The 17,856-nt window shown below is 41.2% G+C and overlaps 1 protein-coding gene across 1 annotated transcript in view; it reads left to right on the forward strand.

Moving 5' to 3' along the window:
• Positions 1-17,856, forward strand: part of syn2b (synapsin IIb) — a 152,671-nt gene that overhangs the window by 82,924 nt on the left and 51,891 nt on the right. Inside the window, exons 2-4 of the mRNA XM_049583083.1 lie at positions 3,547-3,604; positions 6,750-6,841; positions 17,547-17,703. Coding sequence (XP_049439040.1) covers positions 3,547-3,604; positions 6,750-6,841; positions 17,547-17,703 — 307 coding nt within the window. The remainder of the gene's footprint in view (positions 1-3,546; positions 3,605-6,749; positions 6,842-17,546; positions 17,704-17,856) is intronic.

Below are 17,856 nucleotides of genomic sequence, written 5' to 3' on the forward strand. Positions count from 1 at the left end.
TATTTAAAACTTAAGTATTGATACAATTCTAACATATGCTATAATTGTGCAGATAATCTTCTTGAATCATTTCTGTTTCTTTCTGTTCTTGCTTGGTCTCCCTCCCCTGACACCATCCAGTTGTCTTATGACTATCCATTAATTGTAATGGTCACAGTCGCGATGCGTCACGCAGGTGGGGCAAAGGAGGGGTTTGTACTTGGAACGCAGACTCTGCAGTGTGTGGTTGCTGCCAGCTTTACTGTGTGCATATTGAATTTTGTCAAGTGATAATGCAGTTGTTTATGCAGGGTTTAGAAGCATAGACTATATCAACTGGTTCTGAATTAATGAACTGAATTGTTATAACTACAGGATGTACTGATTTGATGGATTTATTTTAATGTGAAATGTAAAAATGTAAATCACTCACAAGGTTGCTGTGCCGCTTCCCATTACCTCTGGCACAATAAAGTATTCATTTGAGTCCTTGTTAAACAGATTGCACTCATTTTCTACAGAGTTTTATGTAGTTTTTACCTGTTGGAGGGACGTGGAGCCATGCTGTACAAAATAGAGAAGAGCTGTGTGAAGCCCACATGGTCAAGGGTGGCTGGCTCCTGTGGTCAGTGTAGCAGCTTCAGCTCATTGTAATAGAGATGCTCTGCTGCAGGCATGCTGGGAGTACGTATAACTATGGCAAGAGCACCTACAGTACGTGACCCGCCCTCTAGCTACATGACTTGCGTATCATATCTGCACATCAGTCCATGATCAGTCCCCATCGCTCCTTGGCCTGGGAGCAGAAGTCCCACTGAAATTGTTAAGTTAGCAATTAGCTCACAATGAAATTTCATGTTAAAAAAGAGGTGGTTATGGTTAGGGTAAAGGTAATGGTGAGGCATTTGGTCTCATTTTTTCACTACAGTGTAGCATAGTGGCAGGGTCCATTGTTATGTTGGTGGGTTTGTCTTGTACTAGTGGTGGGCGCAATTTGTAAATGGTAAATGGACCTGCATTTGTATAGCGCCTTTCTAGTCATTTGTAGTCAAAGCTCTTTTTACACTATGAGTCACATTCACCCATTCACACGCATATTAATACACTGGTGGCCAAGGCTACCATACAAAGTTCCACCTGCTGCTCAGTTTTTAACACACACACACAGATGGAACAGCCATTGGGAGCAATTTGTGGTTCAGTATCTTGCTCAAGGATACTTTAACATGCAGACTGGAGGAGCCGGGATCTAACCGCTGATCTTCCGATTGGTGGACGACCCGCTCTACCTCTGAGCCACAGAGGGTGTTGTAGGGGTGTGTCGTGTCTTGCTGTGCACTTTTTTATACAGTTATGCTTACAGACTCTTTCTCCACCACCCTGCACTCATATTTAAAGTGTAAATCATTTGCCAAAACAAGGAGACAAAATGCACAATAAACAAAGTTTAAGATGAATTTGACTGATTGCATCATTATTATCATTATTATTATTATTATTTTTAAATGTTCAGTAGATATTGTATCCTAGCTGTTCCTAGTTGGAATCCAGGGTGGAGTTTGCATGTTCCCTCCGTGTCAGCGTGGGTTTTCTGTGGGTACTCCAGCTTCCTCCCACAGTCCAAAGACATGCAGGTTAATTGATGACTCTAAATTGTCCGTAGGTGTGAATGTGAGCGTGAATGGTTGTCTGTCTCTATGTGTCAGCCCTGAGATAGTCTGGTGACCTGTCCAGGGTGTGCCCTACCCCACACCCAGTGTCAGCTGGGATAGGCTCCAGCATACCCACAACCCTCAAGAGAATAAGTGGTTACAGGAAATGAATGAATGAATGAATAGATATCGCAATGTTATCGTGAATTCTTTTGTCCACAATAACAGTGTAGTGAAAATCTGATATGGTGCCAGCCCCAGTCTCATGTATTCTTTTTAATTATAAAGTGTGTTGGGCCCATGCTGCATGGTGATTCTGCACACTAAATAAAACTGATTGATTGACTAATCTTTGTCCCGAAAAAGACGTCTCTCAGGCTTTTGCTTACAGCTCCGTTAGCATGTGGTGTGTTTTGCTATGTGGCAGATACACTGTGTAGAAAGCTACATCAGCAGCCTCTCGATAATTGTCCATTACCGCATTGGCCTCACATCCCATGTCTTTGTGTACGGTTTTGCATTGTGTATTGCAGATGCTGAAAACGCGCGCTGAATGTGGAGCCTCTTTAGACCCATTCAGTGCCAATGGGATTAGAGATAGTTGCATTTGAATTATCTCCCTCCGAGAAACAGCAATGTAACTTTGGAATTAAAGCTCCGGGGACTGATTGCATTTTTCATTTAGAGAGATGATGTGTTTTTCGTGTGTGCTGTTTGTTTTTAATAATAATGTTTGAGTATCATTGTACCAACATCACAGTGTGTTTGAGCAGCTGCCCATGCTAAAAACAATACACGCTAATTGAATTGCACCTTCTAGCGGGAGTGGAGAAGAGATATATTGCTGTAATTCTAAGGTCAACATTTTTTGCTGCCATGGCTATTGATTGGTGGAAGTTAAGGCATTATACCCTCAGAGTGTTTCTCTCACAGATGGTCTGATCCTAATGAACCAGACTAACGAGCCAGATGCCTCTGTGCTGCACTACACAAGGTCCTGTGAGGTGATATGGAAGAAACCGTACATACATTCTTAATGGATGACAGAGAGAAACCACGAGGGCACATGCAATTTGATTTAACGTCATATTGTGGTACTTAGGCTCGCCTACTGTTTGGAGGTGAATGATTTTAATGGAGGATTGAAGTGGGGTTCAGGGACCTGTTGAAGAAGACATTTGATTACATTTTACAGACTACTCTAAATTGGAGCTGGTGAAAAGAGAAAATAGATTCTTGACGGTGAGATGGTGTAGAGTCTCTGTTTTTATTATCAACCAGGACTTCAAAAACATATATCCTCTTTCTGGTTCGTGCTGGTTATTTCTTTATTTAGCTTCAGTGTATGGGATGATGACGAATGCAGTGCAAACCATCTGCGATCCATTTACAGTGTTGTGTAAAATGAGACGTCCTGAGCATTTTGTGTTTTGGCTGGCAGCCTGCGCCTCTCTGCTTGACTTGCCGTCAGTCTGTCTTTGTCTGTCTGCTCTCCATCTGCCTGCCTGCCTGTGTGTGTGTGTAATCCATTTCTACATCACTCTCCTCAAGCAAGTGGCATCTGAGATATTAAAAAGTCAACATCAGACCACGCTTTTATTGGATACGTTCATCAGTCAAGGCGGCATTTAATTTGGCTCAGAATTCTAATCAGAATTTAATGTTACCAGCCATTGAGATGACACTAATTGCAGCTTGGTGTGGCCACACTGATCTGATGCCTCTTCTTTTAAGCAGTTCAAAAAGCTCATTAGAATAAACAGTTTTAGTACAGCTGACAAAGTTTGGCCATTTAAAGTGCACAAGCAGGCATCCATTTTCTCTCTCTCATGTGCTCCACAGGGAGTGTGACGTCCAGTAGAGGGCAGCATACAGTGTGCAATGGAAAACTAAAATCTCCTCTCTTCTCTTCCAGGGCTAAAGTGTTTCGGGGAAAGAAGGTCCTTGGAGACTACGACATCAAAGTGGAGCAGGTATCATATTGATTTTATAGAGCGATGACGCTGCAGAATCATTTCTTTAAGGCTGAGGGGGATCAGAGCAGAGATGAAAGTGAACTGGCACCATATACATGTTTGATATGGAAATATATAGGTTTCCACTGACAAGCTAAGACACTGGTGCCCTGACACATTTTCAATAACAGCATAAGACTCTTTCAGAGACTTCTACTTGTCTGTTGCTTACACAGCAGGTTATAAGTTCCTAGAAAAAAAGTGTGAGCTAAAGTGTAACAGAAGTCAAAGGTGTCACTCTAGAAGAGTGTGAATACCGTGTGACGCTGCTGTGTAGTGGGGGCAGAGACAGGAGGTCACAGGTTTAGCAAAGGTCTCTGCCTGTGTGTGCAACATAGGGCTGTAATCAACCAAGGAACATCTTGGTCGACTGAAATTCTTCCTTCTCTTTGACCAATCAGTTGGTCAGTGGGGGAGAAATGTCAGCACAGGTTATCTCTAGATTAACTAAATCACCACAGTGCCCTCGACCTGGTAGCGATGTGTGTCAACTAAAGTTTCTTTTTCCTGTCACAGGGCTTGACAGTAACACTTGCCCAGGGCAAGTTAAATGTCTGTTCAGGCAGGTGGAATACCCTGAGTGAAATCTAAATGTGATCTCCAATGTAATAATGTCCAAAAATAAACTGCATACATTTAACTCTGTTCAGCCTGACCTGCTTGCGTGAGTCCGTCTCACCACTAAGTGTCCACATATTGAACACTACAGAAGTTAACTTTGGGATTGCTGATGTCATATACAACAAAACATTACAAATGTTAAATATCTCTGTAACGATGCATGCGAGAGAGAGACTTATTATTTTTAGCCCCGTCGCTAACGTTAGCCATCCTGCCACTCCAACAAGAGCTCCAGTGTGATCGTATCCCTTCCAGAAGCTTTATAATCCAGCCTTGAACTGTGGTGTCTTTTTATAGATTTAGTAAAATCCATAGTGATAAAATCCACACTGAATTTCTTCTCTGATTATTTATCCATTTTTTCAGATAAATATGAGAGTTGAAGCATTTTTCAGCTGGGAAAAGAAACACTCTGGTGGACACACGGCCTTATTAAAGTAACACCAGCACCAGAGCATAACGACAAAACAATTGACCTACCGACAAAAACTTTACAGCCCTAGTGCAAAAGGTTCTCCAGGGTCAATGTTGGTCAGTGGTCCAGAGTGATTCCCATTCCCATTAAATTCATGGGCCCCAGAGAATGAATCCTAAAGACTGTTTTGAGCTCCTCACATTTCATCTGTAAGTTTGCACTTACTCAGTGTAATATCTCTGTATCTGCAACATAAATTGGCACAAAAGTTGATACAGACATTTGTGATCCCCAGAGGATGAATCCTAATGACTTAAGTGAACCCCTGATGTTTCCTTTAGCCACCATGACATTTACATGTTCGATTTTGAGTGAAATATCCTGACAACTACAAGAGGAGTTGTCACAAAATTTGCCACAGATATTCTAGGTGCAGCTTTAAAGGAGCTGTATACAACATTCAGAGCTTATCTATGCAGGTGAACCAGGAGGGTGGGTGTGAGGCTTCCCCGAAGATGCCGTCTTGATATCAGCGGTAACTGGCGCATGAGCACAGTGCGTAGCAGTGATTAGTTAGCCAGTGGGATTCAATCACAGGTGTTCGTTAACATGCATGTGTCCACAACAGAAAAGCACACACAGAGGTGGCGTGATGCCATTACTCCATTATACACAGCAAAAGTTGTTTGCTGCTGTATTAATGCCCTTAATGTTGTATACAGAACCTTTAATTCAAACTTTAATTTGACTGACATTTTCTTCTAGAGTCATCAGCAGGTCAACAGTCGCTTAACAATTTGCTTTATGATCAAAATACCAGCAAAACTACTGACACCATTAGCCTCAGCTGCATTTTGTCTTTAGCTCAAAAAGAATTTGTGTCCTTTGTCCAATTTCATTTGAAAACTCTCAACTCTCCTTGAAATTTATCAAAGAAAACAGCAACAATCTGCAGTGGTGACTTTTGGCAGAGAAAGGAGTGACTGAGAGGAAACAAGCTGTTCAGGGTTCACCAGTAGTAGCAGTGACTAAAGACTGCAGTGGCGTGACCAGAAGTAGCATTTCCTCTCCACTCTGTCGCCTTTTTGTAAAAGAAAAAAAAAAGAAAAAAGAAAAGGCTATAACTGACTTAACTAAGATGGTAAAGCTGGTAAATATTACCTCCCAGCATTGGCACTGTGAGCTCTATCATGCTAATGTTAGCATTTATCTCAAAGCACCTCTGAACCACAGGCATGGCTGTAGACTCTTACTGTGGTCTTATATTGAACAGGAAGATGGTAGTTTGGAGCCATGTCTACGCTATATTTATTATAGCGTTTATTATTATAATTTATTACATATAATAAATTAACAGAATCTGACATATTGTTTTCATGTTGGTTAAACCATGCTAACCAGCAAACCAGTTTGATTTTGCAATACTCGGTTACTGCATCTGAAATGACTTTTCTCTGGGGTTTCACGCCTAATAGATGGTGACAGTGAAATTACAACCTCAAGCCTCACCACAGAAACAAAAACACACACAGGAGGAGACACGAGTCAGCAGCTATGAGTCACAGAGAAATCCTCACCATGTTTGCAACCACACGAAAGACAAGCACACATGCATCATTTTACTAGAATAACTGTAAGTGGTCTATATAAATAATGATATATATCTGTCTATTCCAATAAATATAAAGTATATTGAGAGTATGCAAATAAATAACAGCTTCATAGTGTTTTTCGTCAACTCCTTTCACTGCTATGCTAAGGAAGTTTTGTAAAAGAGAAGACAATCCAGTGTTTGTTCAAATGATAAATGATGTGTAGTTATGGAAAAGAGTTGAAATATTTCACCTTTTCTGACCTTAACTATTGAGAAAATAATAATTCTGCTTCTTGCACATTTGATTATACAGTTGTTTATTTTAAGCTGTTGGAGCCCTTTACAAAATTAAGGCGTACGATTATGCAACATTCAGCATTTAAAGGGATTCATGTGGACTTCATCTTTTCTGTATCAAGACTTAATGTGTGCAGCCGATTAAACCATGTCTTGTTCTCTTTCCGCCCTCGCAGGCTGAGTTCTCAGAGGTCAACCTCGTCGCACATTCAAATGGAACCTGTAACGTGGACATGCAGGTCATGAGGAGCGGGACCAAAGTGGTCAGGTCAGCACCACCCACACACACGCACACTCAGTGATTCAGAGAAGATTGAATTATTCTCTTCATAATGGAGTCAAATCCTTCTTCCCAGACTCCACATCCTAATGTTATACCCTTCTTTAACCCAAACCATTACCCTGACTTTGACAGTAAAATGAAACCCAAAATACAACCACAAAATACAAACCTAACCTCACCCCCTAACCAGCCACATGGACCTCATCCCCCCTGACACTGAACCTAAACCCACTGCAGAAATAACCCTCTATCCTTATAAAGGTGTCCCTGCTTTGGAGATGAAATTTAGACTTTTGGTCCACACAAAATGTTATTGTTTTATTTTAGAGCTAAATTACAAATTCCACAATACCACTAAAATATGCAAAACCAACTTCAACTATTGATCTTTTCACTAAACCTAATGCTCTGACGGTATAAGTGTCCTGGCACAGGCCTATTGTAATTATCTGTCACTAGCTGGTGCGGTGTGTCCCGCACTGTTTTCCCTTGTGGTCCCCATTGGCTTTTTTTTTTTTTTTTTTGTAGCCAATTCAACATATTTATTCAACGACGGCAGAGTCCATTGGTGAGTGAAATGACTCTGATTGGCAGTTCATCTCAGTGCATGGCAAGTGAGGAACGTAAACAAAGAGCTAAAGTCAAGAGGGAGTGAGACAGATGGTGTGTCTCAAATTGCATACTTCCGTTCGTACACTTCTATGTAGTATACTATGTGCACTATGTATTTATTGGCATAGTGCGCAAATGCAGGGTAGTGTTGTCTCAAACCAACACGGCCATTGTGCACTCCCCGGAAATGACGACTGCAAATTAGCTAGTTAGCAAACTAGCATTAGCATTCGCGTTATTGTGGTCCCTCCCCTTCCTCTATGTAGCCAAGATGGCGACCATTGAGTGTGAGAAGTGTCCATAGTTCCACACTCAACTTCTTGACCGTTTTGAGTGCACCATCTGGGTACTCATACTGCACTGCATTTTTCCATACTTCTCAGTGTGAACGCACTTATGCACTCAAAATAGTAAGTGTAAGTCTAAGTGTAGTAAATAGTAAGTGTAAGTGCCAGCAGACTACCGCCATCTGCTGGCATGGAGAATTATTTTCTCTGGTGTAGGTGCAGTACATACGTGCTGGTTGGTCATCGGCTGTACTCTATGCAGTGTGTTCATGTGCAATGTTTTGCAGCAGAGAGCCTTCATTGCAGCTAATTCTCTGAACTGAGCGGTTTGGTGTGTCTGGGCCTTAACAGAAAACTCTGAGTCCCCACAGAAAAAGTTAATTTACCATTTTAGATTGATAAATGCACTTCCACTTTTTGCCCTTTTGACATAATGTACTTTGTCAGATATTTCTTCAGACATTATTTATATTATTGATTATTTTCTGTGTAATTTCTTTTTGTGTGTGTGTAACATGATATGATTATTGTATGATAAAACAATAAAAACAAGAGAAATCAAATAAAATTGAATTAAAACAGACAAGATAAACCAACCAACAGGTAGAAACACTGTGTGCGTCATAAGATTTTATTTGAAAGTGCTGACAGATTTAGGGTCGTAAGGACCTTCAGGCAGACTGTTCAAGAGTTTTGCGGCGTAATTAACAAAGACTGCCTCTCCGTGCCTTTAAATTCTGACCTTGGGCACAATACAGCTAAGAAATACTGACCTCAAGTGACTCTAAATCCAAAACCCATTCCTTAAATAACATCACAAAAATGTCCCCACTTTCGAGGACATTTGGTCCTTATCAAAAAGAATAACAACAAACAGACTTGCATTCATTTTCAAACCCCAGCACAGTGTTGCTGCATCATGTTTCTGCATCAATTAAAGAAAATCCAGAGACATTTCTGTGAGATCAGACAGAAAAACCTCGGACTGCACTTGGAGATAATAGATACACTTGTTTACCATAAAGCCCTGATCAGTGGAAAAAGGGCAGAGGCGTACTGCCGCAGTCATTACCCACAGACTGGCACAGTACAAACACGTGAACGTACCGTAACCCAGACAATCACACAGATCCACTCACACACCACAAACCACACTGACACAGACACCAGTGTCCCAGCTGAAGACTGCCAGTGATTAAGCAAGGCTGTAAACTCCCACTGTTCACCAACAAAACCAACAGGAAATGAAGATGGCAGCCTGAGTCTGATTATGAGCATCTCTGCCCTGTAATTATGCTTTATGAGGGGTTGGTCCACACATGCTCACACACACACAAACAGTGACCATTGCCTGAAATAGAGTGGCTTCAGGGAAACTTAAATTCATGGCAGCAGACAGTGATTCACCTTCACCTGTCCTGACAGTTTCATGTCTAAAGAGGAATCATTCTAACACGTCAGCTCCTCGAAGACCCCCAGAGTCGTATCAAGGCCTCAGGTTGACCCAAACACGGACCTGCTGTGGAGAAAATTAATGTGTTTACAACATAAGTGTCAGTCTGTCTTGTTGTCTTCCTGTCTGAGTTCATTGCAGGCTTTTTAAACTTGGACGTTTTTAACTATCTACATTTGTCTCTGTAATTACACTGTGTCCATCGATTTCAAGTCAAAGCAGTGATTTTGCTAACTGCTCTGAGTCTGTGTGTTGCTTAGTAACCCTCGCCCAGAAGAAGATGTAATTTTCCAGACTCTGAGCGCATGTCACTGCGCAATCTCCGCTCCACTTATCTCTATTCTTCCTTTATGGCTTTATAGCTTCCTTTTTTTTGACTGACTACAAGTCAAAAAGTACAAGTACAAGTACAAATACTGCAAAAAGACCCTGTGATTTATGAGACTTATTAACAATGTTTTAAAGTTAGTGTAAAAGGCACAGTTGGAACCTGAACAGTCAGCACATTTGGTTATAAAGGAGAAGAAGAGGCTGTGAATCATCACATGGATTAGAGTGTATTAACTGTCATACTTCAGCACACAGCAACACACAAGTCATTTACAGGATAAGTCTGGTGTTGTTCTATTTTTTCCTCTTGTTAACAAATCCAGTGAAAAGATCCAAACCAACAATATTTTAGTCCGTCTCGTCTCATCACTTCCCGATCCCGTCTGTGGCTCTCAGCTCGTTTGTTCCCCCTGAAAATATTAATCTTTCAAAGCCGATACAGCACAGTGAAATTATTTTAAAGGCTAAATAATTTCTTTGGACAGCTGGGGCTACAAACATCCAGCAAGAGTAAATGTTGCCTTTGTTGGGAACTACTTTCAGCTGTGGATTGATACACAGGAAGTGCTTGAGTGAGTATTTAGGTCATGATCATCGTAAAGATGGAACATGTTGCCCACTGTAAATTTTTTCAACAAAAATTTTGACGATAAGTATTCGTTGACATCCTTTTATTTCATAATAATAATAATGAACTTTATTCATTTAGCACTTTTCCTACAAGAAATGTGGCACAGTGCTTTACAGCAAGAGGACTATAAGCACTGAGTGCCTCACATTAAAATTAACATCATAAAATCATAGAATTGTAAAACCATAAATCATACAACCATATAAAATACAATATTTTAGAAGAGTTGCAGCAGTGTGTAGTGTAAAAAGAAAGAGGTTCAGACCTGTATCAGGAAAGTCAGAACTAGTTAAGGACTAAAGTGAACAGATTCGGTTTTAGCTTTACTTTTAAGCTGGCTTCCCTGATATGTATAAGTAGTGTGTTCCATAGTGTTGTGGCATAATTGACAAAGGCTGCATCCCAGATCTTCTTCCGGCTGTTACTGGGAACCTCCAGTAAACCAGCAGCAGATGATCGCAGTGTTCTTGGAGGCAGATAGTTAACCAGGGAGTTAGGAGTGTAGCTTGGTCTGAGCCCATTTAGGGTTTTGTATACATGGATGAAGGCCTTAAAATCAATTCTAAATGTAACAGGAAGCTCTCAGTTTTGGTTAATAGCTGAGCTGCAGAGTTTTGAATGAGCTGAAGTATCTCAGTAGTGTTTTTTGGGAAGCCAGTAACATTAGTCGAGGCAGCTTGAAATAAAGGCATGATTTCTGATCAGTGATCAATTTCTCTGCATCTTTTTCATTCAAAAATGGTCGTACTTTAGCTATGTTTCTGAGGTGGAAAAAATATGTTTTCTTCACCTTGTCAATGTGGGACTTGAAGCTTAGATCTGAATCTAGAATCACACCAAGACTTGTCACGTTAGATTTAATCCAGGGAGTTAAATTCTCCAGATTATGAAACAGCACTTCTCTTTATGTTTCAGGACCAACATGCAGGATTTCAGTTTTGTCTTCATTTAACTTAAAGAAATTATTGCTCATCCATTTATCTATTGCCAAAAGACTGGTAATAATGGAGTTTATGGCTGCAGCATCGCTTGGCTCAGCGGACGTACAGTTGCGTGTCATCAGCATAACCATAGAAATGTATGTACACTGAGAATAATAATGGATCAAGGCAGCTCCCTTGTGCAACCCCAAAACAGATATCACATGATCTCCAAGACTGACTACAACTTGCATGAAAAAAATATTGACAACAAAATGTACAGCGATAGCTCTGTTCCTTATGCCCTGACGAGTAAAGACAAGATGAAAAAGTTAGCTCTGTTTGGGTGGGGATCACGTTAACATCTCAAAACATTGGTTGTTTTCCTTTTTAACCAATCACATGAGCAATTGGTCTGCATTGCTCCCTTAACATATTGTTAAATTTAACAGAGCCAAGTTCGCGGCAAATATCTACTCTGTCTAAAAGATGATTCTTTTTTTTTTGTTACGACTCATAAACAGACACTTACACATTCGGCAAACATTTCCCATAATTCAGAATTAATTCTAGCTCCATGTATAGTGTATAAATGTTGTTTCCCTCATTTTTCTAACTGCTGATTTAGTAAATCAGAGTTCTACTGAGTGAAAATGACATGTAATTTAGCAGAACATCTCAGTAACATCAGCAATATAAAGTAAAAGTAATGAATAATTTAAGGCACTCGTATGATATGAAAGAAGTACGGTATGTCAATAACACATTCTCAGCCTAGATGACTAAACACATAATTCAAAGTTTGCTTTCTTCTCAGTGGAATTTCTTTACAGCCAGAGAAAATATCCTCCAGCAAAATCCAGAACAGTATCAAGAAACTATATGGGAAACACTGACTAAAGTTAGACTGAAGTTAAACTCCGCTGACTAAATCTTAACTAAAACAAATCAAAAATGACTCGGGCATTTCCCTATTGACCTAGGTGTGTGTGATTCATACCATGTCCGCATATGATTGCCCCCCTTTCCACTCCCCTGCCACTCAGCTGTCACATTAGTGTTGTTGTTATGTACCTGAGTACACTTGTGTCATCATCTATGTGACATTTATGTCGTGCTACAGTGTAATAAAGTGTGCCGCAGACAGACTGTCAGCAGTGACCAGTGGAGCAGCAAGGCAGAGCTCTGCACCTGAATGGAGGGCAGCAGCAAGGAGATCTCTGCCTCCCACCAGAGGTCAGTCTGCAGGTCAAGGGCAGCAGCAAAGCCATAAATGGGTCTTTCTGAGGTGGGCTGCTGCTCGTATATAGAGGCACCAGTATTGAATTGAGACTTTTTCATAACAGGTTAAAAACTCCTTGTAGTCGTGTTAAATAACCGCCCACCGTGCCATGTTTTGGTACGGTCGTGTTCACACCTTACCGAGGTACACATGAACCATACTCAAGACCACATTTTCAAGTGAACCCAAGTACTGATTGTAATGTGCCCAGGTACAGTACACAGTGCTCACACTAGTCAAACAAACTGGACTTTGGGAAGTGAAGTGTACTCGAATCCAGGCCCTGATGCTTAAGCCCCCTAAAATGTGACTTTGAAACAATTCAATTATCAGTAAGCGACTAAGGCTAAAACTAAATTCAAAATTCTTGTCACTGATGTCACCCTTGATGGCGGTATATGGCACAGAGGAGTTGTCTGTGTAGGTTTTGACAGTACTTGTAAGAAAAATGACTTTGGTGGCTATCCCCTGTTCTTTCATGTAGCACCATCATTAGGTCAAATTTTCAATTTGTCAAATTCTTGCCTGCAAAACTGAGGACATCAGCCTCAGCTGTGCTTTCTGTGTAGTGCTAATTAGCAGATGTTAGCATGCTAACATGCTAAACTATGATGCTGAACATGGTAAACATTATACATATTTATCAGCATGTCAGCAATGTCATTTTAGCATTTGACTATGCAGATGAGTTGCTGGTCCCACACTGCCTTGAACAGTTACTTTGTTTGTGCTACTGTGTGACTTTTGCTTTAAAAGTGTTGGTTCAGATTCACCAAAGTCACACAGTAACACATACAGTATCACAAACTAACTACCTGACTGAAGTGGCAGTAGACCAGCAGCTCCTGGTGTTCAGTGAACTAAAATGACTGTTTGTCAGTGGAGTCTGGTGGCTTTGACGAGAACATAGGTGAGAAACTGAAGCCATTAACAGCTTCACCCGTCGGAATAGGCTGTCTGACGGAAAGGTAAAGTGGTGAAAATACTCTCAATATAGCATACACTTAAACTGAGGTGTTATTTTTTAGGTGGAACTTTCTTTGGATGGCTAAAATACATGTTGTTGTTGCTCACCCGTCCGTAGCAGTAGATTGATTTAGCTTGTTTATCTTGTTTCATACTCGGTTCAGGGTATCAGGTTGAAAGGTGCGCAGTGAAACCTCCAAGGTAAAAGCTACATCAGATGGCCGTGGCCCTGCTGCCAACACTGATTCAAGGCTTTAAAACTGAAAGTCATGACCATGTTGATCTTCACAGCCCGCTGTCAGCAATGAAGAGATTACAGTCACATTAATTGCTGTGTCCTCTCTGCCAGAGTCTTTTTTAGTTTCTTGGAGAGTCTGATTAGTATTCTCTCTGCATGACGAGCTGGTGGTGGTCACACTGTGCCAGAGTTTTCTCTCTCTCTCTGTCTCTTTTCTCTCACTCCTCTCTACATCTCTTTTACTCTGTATTTTTTCCTTTCTGTCTCTTTTCTCTCACACCTCTCCCTTCTCTCTCTCTCTCTGTGCTTCCTCACATTCCCTTTCTCTCACACACACACATTCGGAGACAAAAGGAAAAATAACAGGAGTCGTGCCCTATCACCATCAACCTTTCATTGAGCTGAACTGCACTGAATATGGTATTTGCCCTTAACCTGCTGGTCACTAATTGCATCTGTGAGCTCCAGAGCTGCGGTTTTTAGTGTTTTGCTGCGGAGGCTGATACATTTTAAAGTAAAACATTAAAAATTAATACCAATCCTACACAACGGTAATAATGACTATAAAACCCCAAACTTGGAGCCCATTACTGTCTGCCATTTAGCGCTTGTTTTCTATTCGCTTGTGTAGACTCATCCCCCATTTTCTCTCAAGTTGTAAATGCCAGATTCCCTCTGCACTGCAGTCCCTGTCTCTGTTAACTCCGTTGGCCCCCGGAGGGCTGCAAACACACACCTCTGTGACACACACATGTCCCCAGCAGCATCATTTCACCTGCCAATGATGAGCTGCACCGGGAGGGCAAAATGTGTGGGAGGTTCACATCACTTCCTCTGCAGCCAGTTCCACCTCCAGCTAGGGCTGGGCAACACCTCAAAATGAATGAAAAACAGTACAGATACTTGTTATTATCAATTAAAAGCGGCTAATATACAACACGTTCTCCAAATTACACAACAGAATACGTTGTTTGTCTGTGCTCTTTAGATCAGTGGTTCCCAACTGGTGGGTCACGGTCCAAATGTGGAGTCAGTGAACAAGTTAATGGAGACAATGACTTGTAACTCCTGAGTCAGTAAAAAGAATCTTAGGTTTCAAACTATTCGTTCATGACCATGACTGGTACATCACTACTTAACAGAGACAGCAAGCTAACTCAACAACATGGCCAAACTGTGTGGAACTTGAACTAATGACTAATGAGAAATCTTGACCCTGTGGCTGGACCAGTTGGGAACCACTGCTCTACAACGTCATGGAGGCATTTTCTAATCTGACACCCCTATTGGCAGGACGTCATCAATTGTCTCCAAAACTTCCAAATCACTGTTAAAAAACAACAACAAAACAACATTTTATGATGTGACAACCTAATGGTAAAGATTTGTCGAAGTCAAGACCTTTGAAACATTGATTATCTGTAGGTATTATGCTGCTGCCATAATCTCCGTGGCCACTAGAGGGCTTTGTCACTTGATCATAAGCATGTGTTGTTCTGGGGCGGTTGATGAAACGTCTTGGTAGGACAGTGTCCTAATGAACTATCATGTAGGGGAGAGGGGTGAGTGCATCAGTTATCGGCAACTTATGACTACATTTTCATCACCACAAACTGATTTTCCTATCTATTCTCTATTAATTACTTCATTACAGGCATGTTAGAACACACATTTTTAATTAAATAATATACAAGAAGAAGTGCATGAGGCTGCAGGTCGAGTGCCAAAGATAATCAACTCAAGTGCCTTTTAAGTTTGCTCATTGTTGTAACATTAAATTTAACACTTTCCATGGACCTGTAGACGCCCTAGGTCCGTTTCCACTGAAGAAGTTCCTGGTTCTATTTGGGGGGCAGGAACTACTACAGGAACGTCCTCTCGCTCGACCCTCTCAACCGCCGTGTTTCCACTGAGAGAGCGGAGTAGGAGGAAGGTTCCTGTAAAGTTACCGGGCTCTGTATGTGACGTAATCGATGGGCGACCATTTTGACCGGGGCGACGTAGGGGTGTAGGGTCGCCGTTAGCCGTTAGCCGTTAGCGGTGTCTGTCAGCCACGGTCCGTGAAAAAAATATTTTTTCCAGCAGATGTCTTAGTTACAAGATGGTTGAACTAACTGGAGTAGTTTCATGTCGTATCCGACAGGAGGCTTTTAACAGATGACGTCCTGATGTTAGCTTTGCTGCTGCCGTTAGCTGTCCCTGTCAGCTGCAGCCACTGATGCTTTCTAGACATCGTGATTTCCCAAAACTGAATAAATACCACACATAGCAACACAAAACTGCTTTGCTAGCTCAGTCATGTTGTAACTAAGATATCCGCTGGAAAAAATAGTTTTTTCACTGACCGTTTATTGAGTTATTACAGACACCACTAACAGCTAACGGTTAGCCCAGCTAATCTATGATAACCATGTTATTAATTACAAAACGTCACATCCCGCCTTGAGTATATCCAATCAGCACCAAGTAATCCCCAAGCCCCAGCCAGGAGTTTCTTCTTTTAACAGTTTAGAGCACCTGAAAAGCAGAGTGATACATGCATAGATAGCAGTCCCAGTGATGCTGTACTGTATATCAGCACTCATGGAATACTTCCTGTCCAATTGAAGGACTTGGTCGGGACTGACTGTTGTATGATGGTAAATAAAACATAATTGTCTGAGTTGGTCTTCCCTGGCGCTCAACAGCAGCAAAAGATTAAAGAAGATTGATGCTAGTATCAATAAACAAGACTCAGTATTGATACTTTAGGCATCGATCTGCTCAGTCCTGCCCTGACCAAACAGGAGTCGTTAGTGAAGGGACAATGGCTAACGCAGCCAGTTGTGTTTGTTGGAACAAAGCCGCACAGCTACTGGGAATCGAACTGAGGGTCTTTGATCTTTACTTTTGCACCAGTCATGTGCCCCACTATAATATTTTAGTGTGTTTATGTGACATCCATGTAATTATAAAGGACTTTGGCAACAGCAAACAACTGAAGACGAATCCTCCAAAATCATTTAAGGACTGATTTTGAAACCCTTCCTTTCATATACAACAACATGAGCAGTGTCTGTTTACTAGAGCCTTTGTGTTGAGTTCATTATAACTACAGCTGCACCGAGTTACCTGCTGACTGTCTTACCAAGTAATGCATTAGAACATGAAGGGTCATCCGTCATTTTGTTCAAGACTCACTGCTTAATTTTGTTAAAGTGTCCCAGATCCTCAGGTTTCTGTCCACTCTCACTGTGAGGTAAATTCAGTTTGGAAAATATCTGACATCATCCCAGGTGAGAATCCAACTGAAGCAAAACATTTTAGATATAAAACTCCATGTGGAAATAACATGCTGGCAGAAAGCAGGTCAGAGAAATTCAACTTCAAACACGCAGGTTACACCTGTTATTCATGTCATAGATAGATCTGCCACTAATAGGATGCTTGTGAAATTATACATTATGAGGTCTAATGATTGGAATGGTTGTGTCATTTTAATTACAGATGATGAGAAAATAAATGTGACACCAATTACCCACTTCAGGCTTCATTTTTAATCAAATTTCAAGTGTTTAATAAGTCAGGAAAATGGGGTCCTCTTTTCTCTTTGCAATCCAAAACACAGAGCTGTGTGAGAATCCTTCACAGATGATGAGCTGTTTTAAGACAAAGAGATATGACCACTCCATTGTCTCTCTGTCATAGTCCAATTTTAGTCCTTTATGTGGCCAGACAGACTTACTCTCTCAGCATCCCCAGCGTAAAAGACAAATGTACTACCTTTCACTTGTGGCTTTGTGGGTTTTCCCTCCGTACCATGACCTTTATTGAATGCCACTCCGTCTCTTTGTTCCACGTAAAAATGCAGGTCAATGACATCTGCCGTCCACTAATGGCTGTTCGATGTTTTCTAATAACACAGTGAGGTATAATAAGACTATAAATGCACTCTTATTTTAACCTTTTGTATTTCTTTGCTGTCACACCAGGTCTTTCAGGCCCGACTTCGTCTTGGTGCGCCAGCACGCCTTCAGCATGGCCCAGAACGAGGACTTTAGGAACCTGATCATCGGCCTGCAGTATGCTGGCATCCCCTCAGTCAACTCTCTGGACTCCATCTATAACCTCTGCGACAAACCCTGGGCTGTAAGCAATTTCAGCAAAACCAATTTACACCTGCACCAACCTGCAAAGTATTTTTTTCCACCGTAGTGTACATTACATCAGTGTGGAGAGATGTGTTTAACAGAGCCTGCAGCTGTTAGTTCATTTCTAATCAAGATAGTTTTGCGGATTTAT

The sequence above is a fragment of the Epinephelus fuscoguttatus genome, linkage group LG1 (assembly GCF_011397635.1).
Source record: "Epinephelus fuscoguttatus linkage group LG1, E.fuscoguttatus.final_Chr_v1".
In the NCBI taxonomy this organism is placed as follows: Eukaryota; Metazoa; Chordata; class Actinopteri; order Perciformes; family Serranidae; genus Epinephelus; species Epinephelus fuscoguttatus.